Raw genomic sequence first — 18,297 nt, 5'->3', positions numbered from 1 at the left:
AGACCTCCACTTCAGCTGAGTGCTTCGTCTGTGTCTGTCCCTTTGGTGGTGTCTGTATTAGGACAGTGGGTGTCCTCTGGCCATGAAATGGCTGCATAATTGAGTTGTACATGGCTGAACCTGATCAGAGACGGTTCACTGGTTGAGCGAGACTCCATGCACTAACACTCCATGCAACAACGGTACCCCAGGGCCGCCTACCATACTCGGTTCCTGCAATATTTCTCCCTCCATCCGCTCCGGGACAAGAAAGGAACAGGGGGAAAAAAAACTACTGATTGCATTCTGATAGATTTTTGCAGCCTTAGGCAATGGAATTAAAAAGATTAACAGTTCATTATGAAGTAGACCACATTGATTAGGCCATTGACAGATGGGCCAATAACTAAAGTCCAAATGTAACAATTTAAATGTCACGAAAATTGGCACTTACCTTCTCCCAATTGATTTTTAATTTCCCCTATTCTCAGCTAACATTTGAAAACGCGTTTCAAAAGTGGCATAATGTGGAGTGGAGTGGCCCTATTGAGTTTTAATTGGAGGGTGATTGGAGGATATCAAAGCTCTATCATTAGTGTAGATGGTATCTTTGCCTTACAGGGTCCAATGTCAACTTTGTCATCTCGGCTCTATTTAGCATACCATGAAAGATCAGTTTGCATACATCAGGTGCTTTTCGGCTTTTACGGGGTGTTTTTTAGAAGATTTTAGATGAAATAAGAGCACAATTAATCAATCAAATAAGGTGCACTTGTTATCTTAGTTTAATGAGGTAGATATTGAAGGCTGGTGTCACATATCAAGAGCCTTTTCACAGGTTTGCCATTGCCAGACAGCCTTGCCCTCACTCTGAATCTGCCTTTGATTAATTGATAATCACTGTGGAGCTTTTGGACACTAGTGTCACTGCTCCAAATAGCACCATGGAGCAGAGTCTAACACGGCTGTTGCCTGAAGGGGGTAGGGTCATTAGGAGCAGTGTTATGGGGATGCTGACAGATGGCTTGTTGCTCCTAAGGTGCTAACAACCTTTGACACACATAGCAGTCCACTGTCCACTCCTCTGGCCCCCTTCCATCCCGTAAAGCTGCATTTCACTCTGTCCAAGAGGTTTAGGGAGGAACTAAGTATACTGACAGCTTCAGCACACCTGAACCTGTTTACCACCTTGACATTACTGCCTTCTTCAGGAGCGGTGGGATACCAGTGTGACTCCTGTGGCCTCATGCCATCCCACATCCCTTCCCACCCACAGCGGGAATGTCATGTGTTCATATGTAAAAACGGCCGTGCATGGTGCTTATACAAGAGGTACTCATTGTTTGGTGTTGTCAGCTTCCATCCCGGCTTCCCTGCCTGGAATGTTTTCAGCTGGGAATTCTCAGAAGGCTAAAGGGCCAAGCAAACATTGACTCTCTGCTGCTGCTTTGCTCCTACACAATAGTTGTGCTTCCATGAACTTATTTTTATGCGCATTTTGAAGTATCGCATTAGAAAAGCTGTATGGAAACGGCAAACTTCGATAAAATGTCCTCAATTGCACAAAAACGTTTTTACACTCGCTTGATGTTGATGCGCTAAATGGGACAAGGAAATGCCTTTGCAGAATAAGACTGATTTGACTGATCAGCTGTTCCCGCTGAACCATTCTGATCTATCATTGCATCATTTGTCTCCAGACAACATGAAACATGGCCAACACTAGCTGGTATGAAAGAACAATTAAAACTTTCCCAATAGAAACAAATTCCTGAGGACCTCTCATTTTTCTCCTGTAGATGGGTTAGATGGCCAAGGCGACCTGTTTTGTTTCTGGTTCTGGTTCTGGTTCCTCTTCTACTCTGTGTACTGGCAGATTACAGCCACGTGTAAAGCATAGATTACCGCCAAGAGTAAAACTGGTTTTTGCTCTGGCTTGTCACTGCTAGAATATAAAACATTCAAACAGCATTTGGAACTGATGTGTGTGTCTTAAATTAATTTCGATTTTTTAATATAACTTTAAAAAAATAAACGTCCCCCTCATGTGTTATTCTGTATCAGATTCAAACCAGATTAATCTAATGAAACAGTCTTGTTTGCATTGTTCTATTCATTACTGGTGTTTTGGGAATATTCATCATCTGTGCTTTATTGGATTCCAGCTCATCAGCTCTGCATTTGACAGACAACCGCCTGGCGTGTTAGTTGTTAGCATGGAGGCAGTGATGTTAAAAAGAGATCGTGGCTCTTGTATGTTGTCGTGTTTGTGTCAGCTCAACCCTCCACCATAATCACCAACCCACCCACCCATCAGCCCCCCCTCCTCCAGCCCCCTCTGGGCTCCTGTTTTCTCTTTGCCATTAAATTGTGAAATCTACTTACTGTGTTGCCAGCCTGATCCCACTCAAGCTGCGTAATCTCCTTGTAATAGAGTGTGAATACTGCCCGGCAATAAATCAGCACCTCATCAGTGCACTTTATTAAATATAGACACCAACAGACAGCTCTTAGTATATTCAATTTACCCTCTGACGTAGGCTTCAACACAGGAGATAAAGATAGATTGAGCAATCAGGTGGATGCTGAGGCCTGAACCCAGGCAGGAGAGCGAGAGGAAGGCGGTAAAGCTGCAGGGAGATTGAGATGGGGGCGTATTGGAGGCAGACAGGCAGTCAGGAGCATGCAGGGCCAGGAAAGGGACATCTGCCAGGCAGGGTGGGGGAGGGCTTTGTTTAGTTACTGTGTACACATGAGCAGGTACATCCAGCATCACAATTACGTGTGTGCACTGTTATTGTCATATATTGTCACCAAGGTGAATAAAATCCTGGGTCTGAAACTGTAGCGTCTGTGCAGAATTTTGTGTCATACTTTACATAAAATGTTCTGTTGGAAATGTTATATGCTGATGTGCCTTTAAGTGATCGTCAGCAGAGCGCCATCCCTCATTAAGCAATGTTGCTTGATGGCAGCGGAGATAAATTATGTGTAATTATGGCAATGATTAAAGCCTGATTCGTCCTGGTCTTGGGGGCTATACAGATATATGTATTGTCAGTATTGGGCAGTGGGACCCTGGGGAGGGCTAAAGACTTCTCCGTTAGGGTCAGGAGGTCATAGGGTGCAGATTAAAACAAGGGGATTACTGTATTTAACGTTCTTTAACCTCATAACGTTCACAGGCTACTGGTCAAATCACCTACTCCCCAGCTACTTACCATGCGATAATGGGCTGGTTATCACGTTGAAAGAGGGCAGATAGCCGACTCTCCTGAAATTGAGCGCTGGAGCTGAAAAAACAAGATTAGTTTTCACTCATCAACCTCTTTTTCACAGAGTCAATTTAGTTTGTATTTGTGTCATCAAATCATTGTTCAGGGAAAGCTTGCAGCAAACTGAGCTGTTTGTGTTGTACATGTCGCCGGACTTCAGGTCAGATTATTTATGTCAAGTGCAGCAATTTGTTACCAAGCTGCTATTGATTGGGTCCTCCTGACGCTGTCATGTAAATTCAAGAAGAATCATGGCAGCTGCACACACACAGAGCCACACAAACAAGCCTGCACACACACACACATTATGAAGCTGCTCAAAATTGCCCTTCATTCCTGTATTGGTTATACATCTTACACCGTAGTGTGTCACTCTGTCACATCAGAGTGATCTATACAAATCAGAGGTGCACACATTTTCCTCTTGTCCTCTTTGTTTTAAACTGCCATCTAAAATAAAAAGCTTTGATATAGAATAAGCTTATGGCAGCATGATCATTCAGCTCAGTTTGAGGGTTAGGAAAAAAAAGACGTGCTGAACCCCTGGGGTCCTGTTAGGGCCAGTTTTACTCCAACTGGAGCCCGGAGAGCACTTGACTTGGCCGAGGTGAGATTGCCGCTGGGCAGAAGTCTTCAGGGCTTGCTTGTCCTTCTGATAGCCAGCCATGATAGATCAGCCGCTGTCCAGCCAGAATTACTCTCTTTCCTCTTTCTATCTCCCTCTTCCTTTTCCCCTCATGCTCCGCTCCCCTTTTCGCTCCCTGCTGCTGCTCTCTTTCTCTCTTCCTTATCTCCGTCCTCTCTGGCCCATATCTTCTCCTCTCTTTTATCCTCCATTTCTCTCTCTCTCTCTCGTGCCATTTTTCCCCCTTCGCTCTCCCTCCCTCTGTCTGCTCTGTTGTCTGATTGAGGGTGAGTTACGAGGGGGCTGCAGCTGGAGGGGGCCACCGTGCCTCGTAATTACATCTCTTTTTATTACCCGCGCTAATGGCCCTCGGGGAGAGGGAAACAATAATAAATTAATAGAATATGAACTCCGGCTCAACAGAAATCTCCAGCATTTCATTTTGGACCGTCCTGTGCTCTGGCAGATGAAATGGTGCTCTGATTAATCTCTGCGAGGGGTTTGAAGCTGCCGTCTGTGGGTTTGGGCTGCCCCCTCCTGCCCACAGCCGAGGGCTTTGGGGGAGATAAAAGGAGAGATGATGGTTTTGGCTTCAGTTGTTGGTCTTCAGTGGTCTTGTTGTCACCTTTTGAGCTATGAATGATGGTGTGCTGATGCAGTTAGTGGTGGTCACTGCGCTGCCCTGTGATGGTGTGTCTTTGTCACCTATATTTATTTCGTTCCTTTGTTCAGATTGAACTGATTTTATTTTGAACGGATTTTAAATCTTGTCATTTTAAAAGAGAAAAACCCTTTGACATATGATCGCTGTATGAGCAGGGTGCTTTAGTCAAAGTGAACAAAGAAAAACTCTGCATTGTTGTTATCTCTGCCACAAAGACTTTCAGACAGAAATCTGCCGGTGCACTCAGCAGTGGAGTGGAAAAGGCCCTTCAAGCGCATAGACAGGCCTCTCTGATTTGGTCAATATTGTGTCATGTTTGGTCAAACCCCGCCAAGGCAGTGGGCTGGAAATGAAGATGTAAATATTGATATTTCATTAGAGGAAATCACCCACTCCGACGGCACTTAACCGGGCCACCTTCAGAGTGCGGCGGCCGGAGCGCCGCATGACCTGCGGAGTCGGGAAGTCACTTCATTACTCGATTAAATTGAGTGGAAAAAGGCGAGGCAACGACACGAGATCCCATTTGGAGCGATAATTTAGGCCCTGAAGAGAGGGGATGGAGCAGGGGAAAAACACCACCTCTCCATCTCACAACACTGGATTAAATTCAAGGACTTTTAGCGTCAAAGGTAATTGTAGGCTGCTGGGCTGCATGTGTGCATATGGCTGAGAGGTGTCTGCCGTATCAGAACAACTCTAAAGCCTCTCCAACAAGCCCTGAACAAGGCCTTCACATGGGCTGTCACATTGGGAGCAGAGCTTTAGTTCCGCTTCAGTCCTCCTTGGCATTAAAAGGCTAGACAAAGCCTCGCCTGTGATTGTGATGCCAACATGATGCGGCAATCAAGACCGCGTCCACGCTTGCATGACAATTTCCCTCCGGCCAGTCCGCATCCTGTCCAGCTTAATAGCCACGTATGCAGACAAGGAAATAACACAACAAAAGATTTTAAGATGCAGTCTGGATATGTGTAATGGTACAGGCCATTGCAAAATATGGCTTATTGCCTCCGCTGATAATAGTCAAGTGTTTTGAGTGCTTTCGGCAGTTTGCTTTGTTTGGTCTAATTTGGGCTCTTCAGACCTCTGACCAGTCCAGCTGGGCTCCAGCACCTTTCTGTTAGCACTCTATTCTACTGACTATTGATTCCCCTTCAAAATGTGAAGGCCCTCACATTCTGATCACAATCTGTTAATTAATGTATCCTCCAGCTCTTCCCCTGCAGTGGTCATCACCACGATAAGGGAAATTGAACACTCAGGTGCTACTCTCTCTGGCTGTCTCTCTCTCCGTTTCTTTTTCACTTTCTCTCACGCTTCCTCATCACGTCTCTTGTTCTTCTCAACCTGCACATATGTGTGTGTGTGTGTGTGTGTTCATGGTGTCCTAGCTGGAGGAGATAAACATCAAGCTGGTGGCATGAGATCGTTTATATTTAAGAGAAAACGTGGGGCATAGGTGCGGTGTGCGCCCTGGTCAATACTGTAATCTATCACCTCTTAATCACACAATGGCTGGTAGCATGGCAACAGCAAACTTGTAAAAGCAATCATATTAATCAGGGGCGGGGCTGAGGAGCCTAATATGCTGTCAGAATGGGTCGCCTGCAGGCACGCTGTGCAAGAGGAGGGGAGGCGGAGGGGAAATAGTTGGGGGCATTGGGGGGGGTTCGTGCAGTTTATTGACAGCTGAAGGGTAGTACGAAGAGAAAAGGGATGAGATGGCTATCTGCTCCTCACTCTCTCTTCTCTTTTTGCCTTTACCCTTTTTCATTTGTTTGAATTTCTCACAGCTCATCTTTTGGGGATCTAGCAGTTTGTTTTATTTAATGTCCTATTCTGAGCATATGTAGGTGTTGAAAGGGAAACGACTGTGGCTTGATGTGCCAGAGCTCACCAGCTCATCCAGCTGCTGTTGGAGAATGAGGTCCCTGGGTTTAAGATGGTCTTCAGGCCAGGCTTGAACCATGTGACCCCTGTGCTCTGTGTGTGTGTGTGTGTGTGTGTGTGTGTGTGTGTGTGTGTGTGTGTGTGTACTTTTATGTGTATGGATTTATGTGCATACGTGTAGGTGTCATGATCCGCATGTGCACGTGTGTCTGTTTGTTTTCCTGGTCAACGTCTGTTTGTGTATCTGTGCATGTTGCTTTGTGTGAGTGTGTGTGTGTGTGTGTGTGTGTTCCCTCGTCACCTCCTCCCGCTACACAGTGCATGTCATGTCCTCAACCCCTCCAATGAGAATGTGTCTCAGTGCTAATCCCCCTCACACCAATAGAAGTGTGACAGGATACAAGGGGTAACCACATGGCTTTGTGTATCCTGGACCTTTGCACCGATTTACTGTCCTCACTTACAGTAAAGCCCCCTCAAGTGCTCTGACACCGGCTTCAAAGAGGACCTTCCACCATGCATTTAAAATTAAACACCACTCGCTAACATGTGCCTCGGCATGTACTCCAGGCTACCGAGGCATGGCAGGTCATGTTTGGTTTACTGATCAACTCAAAGTGCTGTCTGTTCTTTCACTATCAAATACTTTCTTTTACTTTTTCACACTCTCCAATAAAAGAGATGTTTAGATGTAAACAGAAATGCATAAACACAAATACACACAGACTCCATTTTATTTTTTGCAGTCCTCCTGTCCTCATACAGTGTCCCCCTCTGTCCCTCCAGGCTTCTCTTCTCTCTCTCTGGGAGACCAGATGAGTTTACTGCAGAGTGCCTGGATGGAGATCCTCATCCTCAGCATTGTCTTCCGCTCGCTGCCATACGAGGACGAGCTGGTGTATGCCGAGGACTACATCATGGACGAGGAGCACTCGCGGCTGACGGGCCTGCTCGACCTCTACGTCTCCATCCTGCAGCTGGTCCGCAAGTGCAAGAAGCTCAAAGTGGAGAAGGAGGAGTTTGTCACCCTGAAGGCCATCGCTCTCGCCAACTCAGGTGGGGTGTCTTCAGCACACTGACGCATCATAAATAACATTCAGGTGTCTCAAGCTAATTTCTTGTGCATTTTAATGAAAAGTAAAATTAAATAAGCATTAGAAGAATTAGAGAATAACTCCAATGTTGAATACCCAAAGGTTAAAAGGTAGCACACACACAGATTTTCAGTATAAAGTTGATTTATCTCAATTTCACCAATTTATTTTTATGTCAACAAACATGGTAATGTTTAGGCCTATTCAGAGCTTTAAACATGGAATGATTTATTTCATGATTTGACTTTTATTGTCATGTAAATGTTTTAAACATCATAGTATTTCATAACAATAACATCACAATTTTGTCAATAATATAAAAGCAGCAGAAATATCAGTTACTCTAATTCAGCAAGAGCCTTCGGATTAAACATATATGTAAATCATTTCTTTATACAATATTTATAATAATATTTATAATTTAGAAACAATTTCAGAGGAACAAACCTGTCCCATAGCAGTCATTGGTTTGGAATATATATACAAAGTCTCTTTGCTTGATATTACTCCTATTGTTTCATTCCACTGTGTAATTTATTTTAGTATTAAAAATATATTATTATTCCCATTCAGTTTTTATAATTAATGTTGTAAATGTATTATTGTATTAGGTGAAATATAACAGCTGGAAAAAAACATTTTGTAGATTTTCTTTCACAATAAATGCAGACCAAAATAATAATGCACTTTTGAATAATAAGTGAAGCTTTTAGCATTTTCATCAACTGAAATTAAAAATGAATATGCTAACAATATATGGCAAATTAAACTGAGGTTGTACCTTTTATTTAAAAAAAAAAAATCAAGACTTCATATGAAAATGTTAGAGACATGTTTCAGGTGAGTTACTCACTCAGAATATTTCACTTTCTCATGACTGGACCTCTGAGTAATGCCGCTACACATTATAATATCCAGAAACAGTAAGGTTTTGTCTAACACAGTTTCAGAAATGACATTTCTTAGTTTTTCAGGAGTTTTTCAGTGTAACCTTTAATTTGGAGCGTGAGATGGAGAGATGGAGAGAAGATAAGGGCAGTGTACGGGGAAGAGGGATGGAGGAGTGAGCTTATTTAATTGAACACCTTCCATGTTGTGGTATTTCTCCAGCACTCCCTTGCCCCTCTCTTTCTCTATCTCCATAACAGTAGCTGCAGGGCACAGCAGCCACGGGAGATAAATTTAGCATTTCATTAGGAGCACAGGGGCTGTCAATAAAATGTGTTAAGTCGAATGGAATGAGTATCAGGGAGTGATAGGCCTCGTTTGTTCTGATGCCGAGACGGCACGCCGCTATTGACAGGCTCCTTTTGAGGAGGCAGGACCTGTCCTGCTCTGATCAATGCACGCCTGGGTCACTGGGCCGCTTTCCCTTGTTTTGTCCAGGGCTGAAAAATGAAAATGCTGATGGTGGGCCTTTGCTTTCAGACAGCAGAGCTTTGGTAGGGAGGTGGGGTGTGGGAAAGAGGAGAGAAGGGGACTCGAAGAGAGAAGAGGAGGAGGAGGAGGAGGAGGGTGTCCGGAATGTTAGAACAAGGTCTCTGGGAGATCACTCTCCCGGGAGCCCCTCTGTCTGACAGCTGTGAAAATTCATAGCGATTGATTTTGTAATTAGCAGTTTATCAATCGGATCGACGTGGGCTCACTGATGGATTGTGAGGAAATTGTTTCTTCAAAGTTGTTTTTGTAAGTCTACCCCTCCTCCAAGGACTACAAGCTGTGTGCTCGCTGTCTCCTGCCCTCTTTTCCTGCCCATCTGTTGAGATGTCTCTAACTCTCTTTTTATTTTCACGTCTATTTCCCCCCTTGCTGCAAAACATTCAATTATAGTAGGTTCAAATTAGGTTTATTGCTAAAATGTGTGTGAAAAATAGAACTAAATATTGGTTTGATTTGTAAAAATGCAGCTTGTTAGGTTGTGAATCCAGCCGCTGTGAAAAGAACAAGAGATAATTATGTCACACCACATCCTCATCGGAGATTTTTTTCTTTCTTTTTTGCCTTTTGTTCTTCCACCCCACCCCCCCACATTCACTTTACCAAACGACCTACTTCATTTTACCACTGTGGATTTGAAAACCGTCAGGGTGAGAAATGTCTCAAGGTCTTGGGAATACAGTTGTTCCAGTCAATGAATTTGGGGCGAAGTCTGAAATCTGTTTTGCCTTTTATTGTCCCGTGTGGTAAAATATGCATCGCCAAGGTGAGACGAGTCAGGCAGCCAATGACATGCCGCCTCCGGAGTGCTAGACACCGGTTAACCAGTGAGAGAAAGCGCGACCCCGGACTGTCCCTGAGAGAGGCTGGGAGATAGAACCAGAGGCAGGAAAAAGGCGAGAATGAGAGGAGAGTGCTGTAACATGATGTACAGTAGGATCAGTAAAAAACGGTGGCAGTGTAGCGAAACGTTAGAGCAGCGAAGAACACCGGAGAGAAGCCAGACTGAAACTGTAGACTGCTCTAAAACTGGCCAGGAGGTGGGAGAGACTTGGGCTGACTGAAGCAGAGTCACAGTTTTTTTTACCTTTCTGAGTATAGAGAAATAATAATAATTTAGAGGTAGGATTTATTATATATATTTGTGTTTGTTTTCCCTCCGTCTGATGGTCAGAAACTCCTTTGAGGGAGTAGGAAGGAAATTATTGACAGGAAGTGTTGTATTCATCTCAGGCTTGTTTACAGCGTTCAATTCTCTAATGGAGCCCCTTTTTTTTTTTTTTTCGTAAACAGTCTGTCCTTTGGAACACTGGGGTGTTTAATGTGTACTCACTCAGCAGAGATTGGGTGCTATTCATGCCATTGTTACTGGAGGATAACATTGATTTTCAGTCTCGCTGGTCAAGGGCCATATGAATATCCCACCCAGTCCACCAAAGAATAAATATATAAATAAATAAAAATAAATAAATAAAGCAGATGTGTCTTTTTTATGATGTGTTCTTTATCTTGTCAGGGTGTGAGTTATACTGATAATGTGTTCCCTACCTTACTGCTACTGACAGAGCAGTAAAGATCAATCATGAGATTTAATTTTGTTTTAGAGAAATCCATTTCCCATCACTCCTGTTATATTACCAGTGTCTCAAAGTGCACACTACATTTCTTACAAGTTACTTTCTTTTTTCTTTTCAAATTTGAAAATCCATCAATCTTCATGCTCCTCTCTCCCTGCTCTCGTCCTGTCAGACTCCATGCACATAGAGGACATGGAGGCGGTCCAGAAGCTTCAGGATGCTCTCCACGAGGCCCTGCAGGACTACGAGAGCAGCCAGCACCAGGAGGACCCTCGGCGGGCGGGCAAGCTGCTCATGACCCTGCCTCTGCTGCGGCAGACGGCCACCAAGGCTGTGCAGCACTTTTACAGCATCAAGGTGCAGGGCAAGGTGCCCATGCACAAACTCTTCCTGGAGATGCTGGAGGCCAAGGTCTGATTGGAGGGTGGCTGATCGGCCACGGCAACGGCGGAGGGCTGCATTAGCGATACAGAAAGTGGCTCGAACCAGGCTGAGGGTACTGAGGAGAGGGAGACCCCCCCCCCACTGACTGTGCTAGGCAGGACAGAGACTGACCTGTCTCACTCCTCCTCCTGGAACCCTGGGACACTAAATAAAAAAGAGCAAATGCAAAACTTGGTTATTAGTATAAATATAAAAATGATGCAGATTAATTTAAAATATATAAGAAATACTATGTACAGTAATAATTTTTTTGGTTTTTGTTAATTGTCAGTGGTCATACTGTAAATGAAGAAGGACCCTTCTGCCCCTCAGCATCTTCAGAATTAGTAGTCGCCAGTTCTTGATAACAAGATAAAGAGGTTTCTTTTTTTTCATAAAACTAAAAGTTCCTTAAATTTGTTCTGAAGACAGCAGAGGTGTCAACAACCATAAACTGACTCACTTGTCTCACATTGTGTTTTTTGCCTGGACTTGACCAGGACATGTATATATTTATTATTGGAAGACTGAGTGTACAGTTCAAAGTCTGGTGACCTTGGTGGCCATTTTCTCTTGTTCTCCTCCTGGAAAAAAAATGAACTAAAATTGTTACCTAAATGTGAACTCTTTATCAGTTTAAATGTACTTGGATATACCTCTCCAGAGCAGTAAGCCGTGTGATCTTTGTGGATCTGTCTCAAACTGGAAGACTTGCTGGTCCCATGTTTAACCAAACTAGCATAGGCAGGTACAATTAGTCAGTCGTCTTATTCTGTAGTAACTCAGCAATAAAGGGAGCGGTGGGTAAGTCAGGCTTAACCTCCTATCTTTCATGTTCTTTTCAATGTTGCTGTTGCTGGAAGACCATGTCTATGTATGTCTCAGTCCCACCAGTTGGACACACCAGTGCACCACTGTTGCACACTAGTGTTCCTCCTCTCCTGTAGTGGTTTGTGTCGGTGCTGTTGATGCAACCCCATTGAACCCCAAATTTGGTCATTGTGTAAGCCCATGGAAATTGCCTCTTGGCATGCAAATAGATGACCTGATTCGGGCTAGGTGAAAGATGATCAGCGGGGTTTGGTGTGGCAGTATCAAAGGATTTATGCCGAGTGGCAGAAGTCCAGGAGATTCCATGTTCAAACAATCAGAGGCCCATATGTCAGCCGCTCTATTTTGGGCCCCTTTAAGCCTGTGGCAGAGTCATCCCACACACAGGGAGCAAGGTGCCCAGCATCTGCTCTCGCCATTTTAGACACCTCCCGTCTTTTAATAGCTGTGCCTGCATTTATAGAGCTTCAACCAAACGGAGGTAAACGGCAGGTGCAGGAGCGGGAGTGGTGGCACTTCACACTGGGTTTATTTTTAACCCAGCGGGAGGTTGTCGTCTGCGCGGCCTCCCTCCAGGAGTACAGTAGACACGTGGAACACTTCTTCTTGACCTCATGTTGACACAGTGGCCGTTGCAGAGTAACACCCTTACTGCCGGCCAGGAGGCAGGCAGGCATCTGAGAGGAGAGCTCGGGATGCCCAAGCGTGCACATGTGAATAGCTATGCAAGAAACAAAGTGTCAGCATGCTCCAAAGGGTAACAGCAACCCAACAGTGTGTCAGTACAAGGTGTGATCTCTGGTGGGAGAAAGAGATCTCGTGCTCCCTTCTCCCTGTGTTTAGCTACATGTCCATTGCGCTGGGTGTGAGTAATACTGTAGTCCAGTCCAGCACAGCCGTGCCGCTCGTCTCCATGTGAGAGAGAATGTGAGGTGAATGCTTATACTACTGACGGATTTTATGTGATGTGATAAATTGTGGCGCTGTCACAACAATATGATACTGTGATCAAAGGAATCCCTGACATTGCAATAGGGTAGAGTTGCCGCCATGCTTGCGATATCAATGGCTCGCACTGATCTAGCGGCCGGCATGCCTTCTCTGCAGCAGCCTGATTGGCCACGTAATGAAGGATGCCTACCCACTCCAGCACCCAATCATCCCAACTTGAACTAGCCGCTGTCCAGTTAACAAGCTCCACTGTAGAGGGTGACAATATAACTTGAGTTATTTTACTGTTGTGCAATACAACAGGGACCAATTCTGACTGAAACCATGCTGAAAAGCATGCTTTTACTTAGATTTGGGAGAATTTGTATGCTATTAAGTGACATATTCTAAATCCCTCTAATCAGAAACGTGTATCCTGTATATCAGAAGAACTATATTTGATTTGCTCCACTGAACTTTTGTGCTTGTTTCAATAAAAGTGCAGTATAAATGAAAACTTTTGCAGAAAATCTTTACAACTAGAATTTTGTAGTGGCCCAAGATGATCAGCCATAATAATCATAATAACGGGAGTCCTCAGCTCCCTGTTTTTCTTTTTACCTTGCAATATGGCCCCGTGTTAAGTAAAAGAGAACATGTCTTACATTACAAGCTGTGTCTAAGTGTGTAAATATATTAGCGTCAATACAGTAGGTTGCGAAATACCATTGAAAATAAAGTATGCAGCGCCCTGCTGACTACTACCTCATTATCATATTGTCAATATTTCTCTGATTCATCACTCTTTATCATCCTCACATGTCTGTGACATACCTGAGCCATCCATGTTTTTATCAAAAACTGTTTCTCCCTCAGTGCTCCTGCCAAAATATTTGTAATTGTAGTATCATTGATCTCTTCCCATTCATTCTTCATAGATCTGTTTGTAAAGGTAAAGCATGCTTCACGTTGACTACGTGACTTGGCCATCAGTGGGTGTGACCCCCATTTCGGTTATGAAGCGGGTATGTGTTTTTATGAACATCAATGTGTCAGAATTGGTCCCTTGATGATAAATTGCAGACAGGGGCAGGTAACTGATTTCCTGCCTTTGTGCTCTTGAGTATTTATGGTGTGAAATATATCATTTGGCAATGGTGTACATTGATATCTCTGATCGTTAAATCACCAATATGTGTAACTTTTACGTTTTGATTTTCAAAAAGGTAAAGGATCAATGAATTAAATACTCCCTGAACTCTGTGATTCTTTTGTGCTCAAACTAAAGATCAGTTTCATACATCACATTCAACCAGTACGAGCTATAATGTTTAAGGTCACTGCTTTTAAACAGGAGTTCATGCTAGCTGCTCTGCGAGGCTGCTAACATTAGCATGCTAACACAATGACAAATGCTGATGTTTAGCAGATATAATTTTTATCATGTTCACCATCTTAGTTTAGCATGTTAGATGCTAACAGTTGGTAATTAGCACAAAACACAATGTAGAGCTGAGGCTGATAGGAATGGAATTAGTTCTGCAGTATTTGACAAATTTAAATGTTGACATGACCGATGGTGCAAGAGGAAAGTTAAGGGGGTTCACCAAAGTTATCGCAGTTCCTTCTGTGGGGAAGAAGAATATTTGTACCAAGTTTCATTGCAATCCATTATTGAGTTATTTCACTCAAAACCACAAATGTCAATCTCATGGTGGCGCTAGAGGAAAAGTCACTAAAGTCATGAGGATACATCATCAGGGAACTATGAATTTTGTACCAATCCATCAAGTAAATGTTGAGATATTTCACCGGAAGAGTAAGAACTTTGACCTTTTGGTGGAGCTACAGGAGAAGTGAGGGGAGCCCCATCATTAGGATACATCCTCTGGGAACCATGAATGCCTCTACAAAATTTCATGGCAATCCAACCAATAGTTTATTAAGATATTTCAATCTGGTCCGTTCAACCTACAGACGGACGTTGCCACTAACTATGCTGCTTGCTAACATGGCTAAAAACAAAGTCTAAAACTTGTGAAAGCTATGAAAAAGGCTGATCAAGAAATAACCACCCTACTACACACACTTGCTCTTCACTGTCACTATAGTGTGTCTACTTAGTCATTCACTCAGTGGAGCAACCCTCACCCTAACCCTGCCCTCTGCTCAGTGTATTTACCCATTCTGCTATGGCCTCTCACACACACTGACTGACAAGGAGTTCAGCGATGGGACAGAACAAAGAGCAGATCGGAGCTCACGGTAAGCAAGGCAAGCCAGTCAGAGACTCAGGCAGGCCACCCAGCCATCCAGCCATCAACCGCAGCCACTGCAGGGCCAGGAGCTGTTGAAAATGGATCCGTCACAGGAAACAGGCAGGCAGACACGCTAACGCTGATGGAGGTGGGGGAAGTGAGGGGCTGCAGCTCCATTATTTCAGGAAGCTGATATTCCAGGGAGTTAAAGTATTCCCTTCTCTATATAATTATAAGAGCCAATTTCCCTTTTTGAAATAATGTCTTGCTAACCAATTAATTGTAATAATCCTCTTCGTGGAAACAATGGCATCACAAGACAAGATGACTTGAGGATGAAGGGAGAGGAAGAGGGAGATCTGGAGGCCCCACACAAATAAAATGTGGAGCACGGTTGCCAGGTGCAGTGTTTTTAAAAGCAATGTGCTCCTCATTTCTCATGCAAATCACCCAGTTGGACCAGATATTGCCATCAATAAGTTTCCCACAGATACAGTAGCAAGGCAATCATTTACCTCCGCTGACAGGTCAAAACACCTTTCATTAGAGTTACGAGGCGTCTCATCAAGATGCGGCCACGCTCGCAGCTGTATGACTGCTGTGTATTGCTTAAGTGTGTTTCATTATTCCCAAAGCAGCGTTGATGATGGTGAGGGAAAGGATTACACGTCAGGGTGAGTGATTGGGTTTGAACAGAGCTGCTGCATACACTTTGTATCAACCCAGGGCTCAAATTACACTTAGGTTGAAAACGGAGCACGCAAATGCCCAGGAGAGCTTGTGGCACAGAAATGAAGAGTGGGCCACCATCTCTCTCTCTCTCTCTCTCTCTCTCTCTCTGTTTCACACACACACACATACACACACTTCTCATCTCTTTCCTTTGTCAAATTTTCTTTTGACCCTCCCTCCCTCCTCCTTCCCCTCCCTGCACTCTCCTCCTTGTTTTTGAGGCACAAACATCCTTTATGAGCATTTCTTATTGTTCCACTGGTTCTGTTATGTGTATTTATTGCTCCATTTGTGAAATTGGAGGCACCGGCCGACAAGCCTATTACTATTCAATAACAGGAGCTGGGCATTTTCACAACCGTGGGCTATCAATGTCCCAGACAGAAACGTTACGTCACATCAATTTCGACCAGCAGACAGATTGCTATATTGTTGTTGTGTATTATATTGGAGGAGAAATTTCACCCATCGCCACGGAGGAAAAACGTGAGTGCCCGCAGTCAACAACACGTCTGATCTTCAACAAAAGGACAGTGCAATTGGCTCGGGTTGTTGATCTGTTTCCTGACACATCCTGGTTACTGCTGTCCTGCACCTGCCCCACTAGCAGGATATGAGCCATGCATCCCCACACCTCTGACCCTGCCCAAGACTCTCTTTGGTCTGATCAATAGGCTGCCAAAGTGCCTAGCAGGCACACAGACTGGGCCATCTGAGATTTCGCCCTCTCATTGTCCATCTTCACTGTTTTAAGTGCATTTATCAGGTTACACGCCTGCTCTCCTCACCACTTAATGCATGGCTGAGACGCTGTCCTAAAAAAACCTAATGGCCGTCAGCGGACCTTTGTCCCAGTTTGTCAAATTACTCTGGTTACATTTTTCATCAGACCATTATGCAATCACAGAGTGAAAGGCGAGACTTTCGGCATAGGTACAGTTTAAACACCCATTTTCTGATCTATTATCCAACAAAAGAAAATGAGATATCACATCAGGTCTTGTATTCCATAAGTGACTGGGCCAAACTGTGGTTCTGGTCCTTCAGAAGGAGCTGTATGAACAAGCTTCACTGTTTCAGCTGATAAGCGCTAAAGAAATTAAAGCGAACCCACTAAAAAAATCCCCTGAGAAGAAGAAGTCCCAAAGGATGCAGAGAGAAGCGCACCACCCGATGCTCCACTGCCACACAGGACGCCTGTTAGGATGAGACCACGGTGACCCTTCCAGCGCTGCAGGGGAAAATACTGCTTTTAGCTAAAAATCAGTGCGATGGCGTTTGCTAACACTTGAACATTGTAGGAACACAAGTGCTGTGAGAGAGCGGGCAGGTAATAAACTGCACACACACACACACACACACACACACACACATGATAACTGCCTGTGAAGGGTTTTGTTCCTTCATTTGAGATTTATTTGCCCAACTGTATCTTTATCTGTGCTGCTCACTGATATGAAGCTGTGAGGGGGGGGGCAGAAATATTTCCAACTATCTGCTGAATGTATCTCCCTCCACCCTAGGAAGACACTGTTGTGGGACGCGAGGTGGGGGGCGGGGGGCTCTTCTCCCTACTGTTTTATTGCCTCTGCCATGTATTCACACGTTCTTATGGGCTTTTCCAATTTAACCACTGGTTTGGAAATAATGAAGGGAGATAAGGAACATTGATAAGCATGGATACGTCCATCAAATAGAGAAAAACTCACACAGGCTGCTGTGTGTGTGCTCACTTCACAGGCGTTTAACACAATTACAGTGTTATTGCTGTGGGTCGGGCCTGTGTTTTGAATTATATTAAGACATTTGAGTGTACAGGTGTGATTGTTCTTTTTTTCTGGGCATGTTTCAAATTTTTTAAAACTGAAAACAATATATAGATATTACAATCATTATTTTTGACTTCTATTAATTTTCCTTTTTTTAAAACTGCCAAATAGACATATTGGTTTTAGTGGGCTAATTAATTATGCATTATGTATTAAGTTGCTAAATATCCCGACCAACATTTAAAAATTAGTGAGCAGTGATTCAAGCAGAAACACACATTTTGTCATGTACTATATGCTTTGTTGGTACCGTGGATCCCCGGGATTTCGAGGGGTCCAAAGGAGCAGGGAGGAAATGGTCCAGCTCAACTCTGGAGGGAAGCCACGGATGGGCCTGACCTTTTCGGCATGTCAAGCAAAGGTTAGAAATCTCCACTGGCCTTAAAGCAAATGCACTTGTTTGCCATAATGGAGGAGGCCCCTGCCTTTTTCAGCTAGAGACCAGGTCTGGTCCCGAGAGAGTTGCCTCTGATGGAATTCACTCTCTCTCTCCACACACACACTCACACACACACACACACACACACACAGAGAGAGAGAGAGAGTACTGTCTCCAATGCTGCCTGCTTTGCCATATAATTAAGTCCAAGTAAGTGTCAAGCTTTCTTGTATCAAACAAACCAAACTCAACATGTTAATAAATTACATGAAGTATTTCAGGTCGTGAAATGCACTGTATCATGTTTTTTTATTGTGATCGCCCCTGTTTCCATTTTCATGTCATTTGCATTTCAAAGTCAAACAGTCAAC

The 18,297-nt window shown here is 44.0% G+C and overlaps 1 protein-coding gene across 8 annotated transcripts in view; it reads left to right on the top strand.

Annotated features, from left to right (window-relative positions):
* Window positions 1–10,961, top strand: part of esrrb (estrogen-related receptor beta) — a 39,612-nt gene extending 28,651 nt beyond the window's left edge. For all 8 annotated transcript variants that reach the window (XM_070919911.1, XM_070919910.1, XM_070919916.1 and 5 more), the window contains 2 exons: window positions 7,223–7,492; window positions 10,717–10,961. In XM_070919911.1, coding sequence (XP_070776012.1) covers window positions 7,223–7,492; window positions 10,717–10,961 — 515 coding nt within the window. The remainder of the gene's footprint in view (window positions 1–7,222; window positions 7,493–10,716) is intronic.
* The last annotated feature ends 7,336 nt before the right edge of the window (window positions 10,962–18,297 follow it).

The sequence above is a fragment of the Enoplosus armatus genome, chromosome 15 (assembly GCF_043641665.1).
Source record: "Enoplosus armatus isolate fEnoArm2 chromosome 15, fEnoArm2.hap1, whole genome shotgun sequence".
Taxonomy (NCBI): Eukaryota; Metazoa; Chordata; class Actinopteri; order Centrarchiformes; family Enoplosidae; genus Enoplosus; species Enoplosus armatus.
Note: the sequence above shows the minus strand (reverse complement) of the source record. Positions and strands in the feature narration are given on the sequence as shown.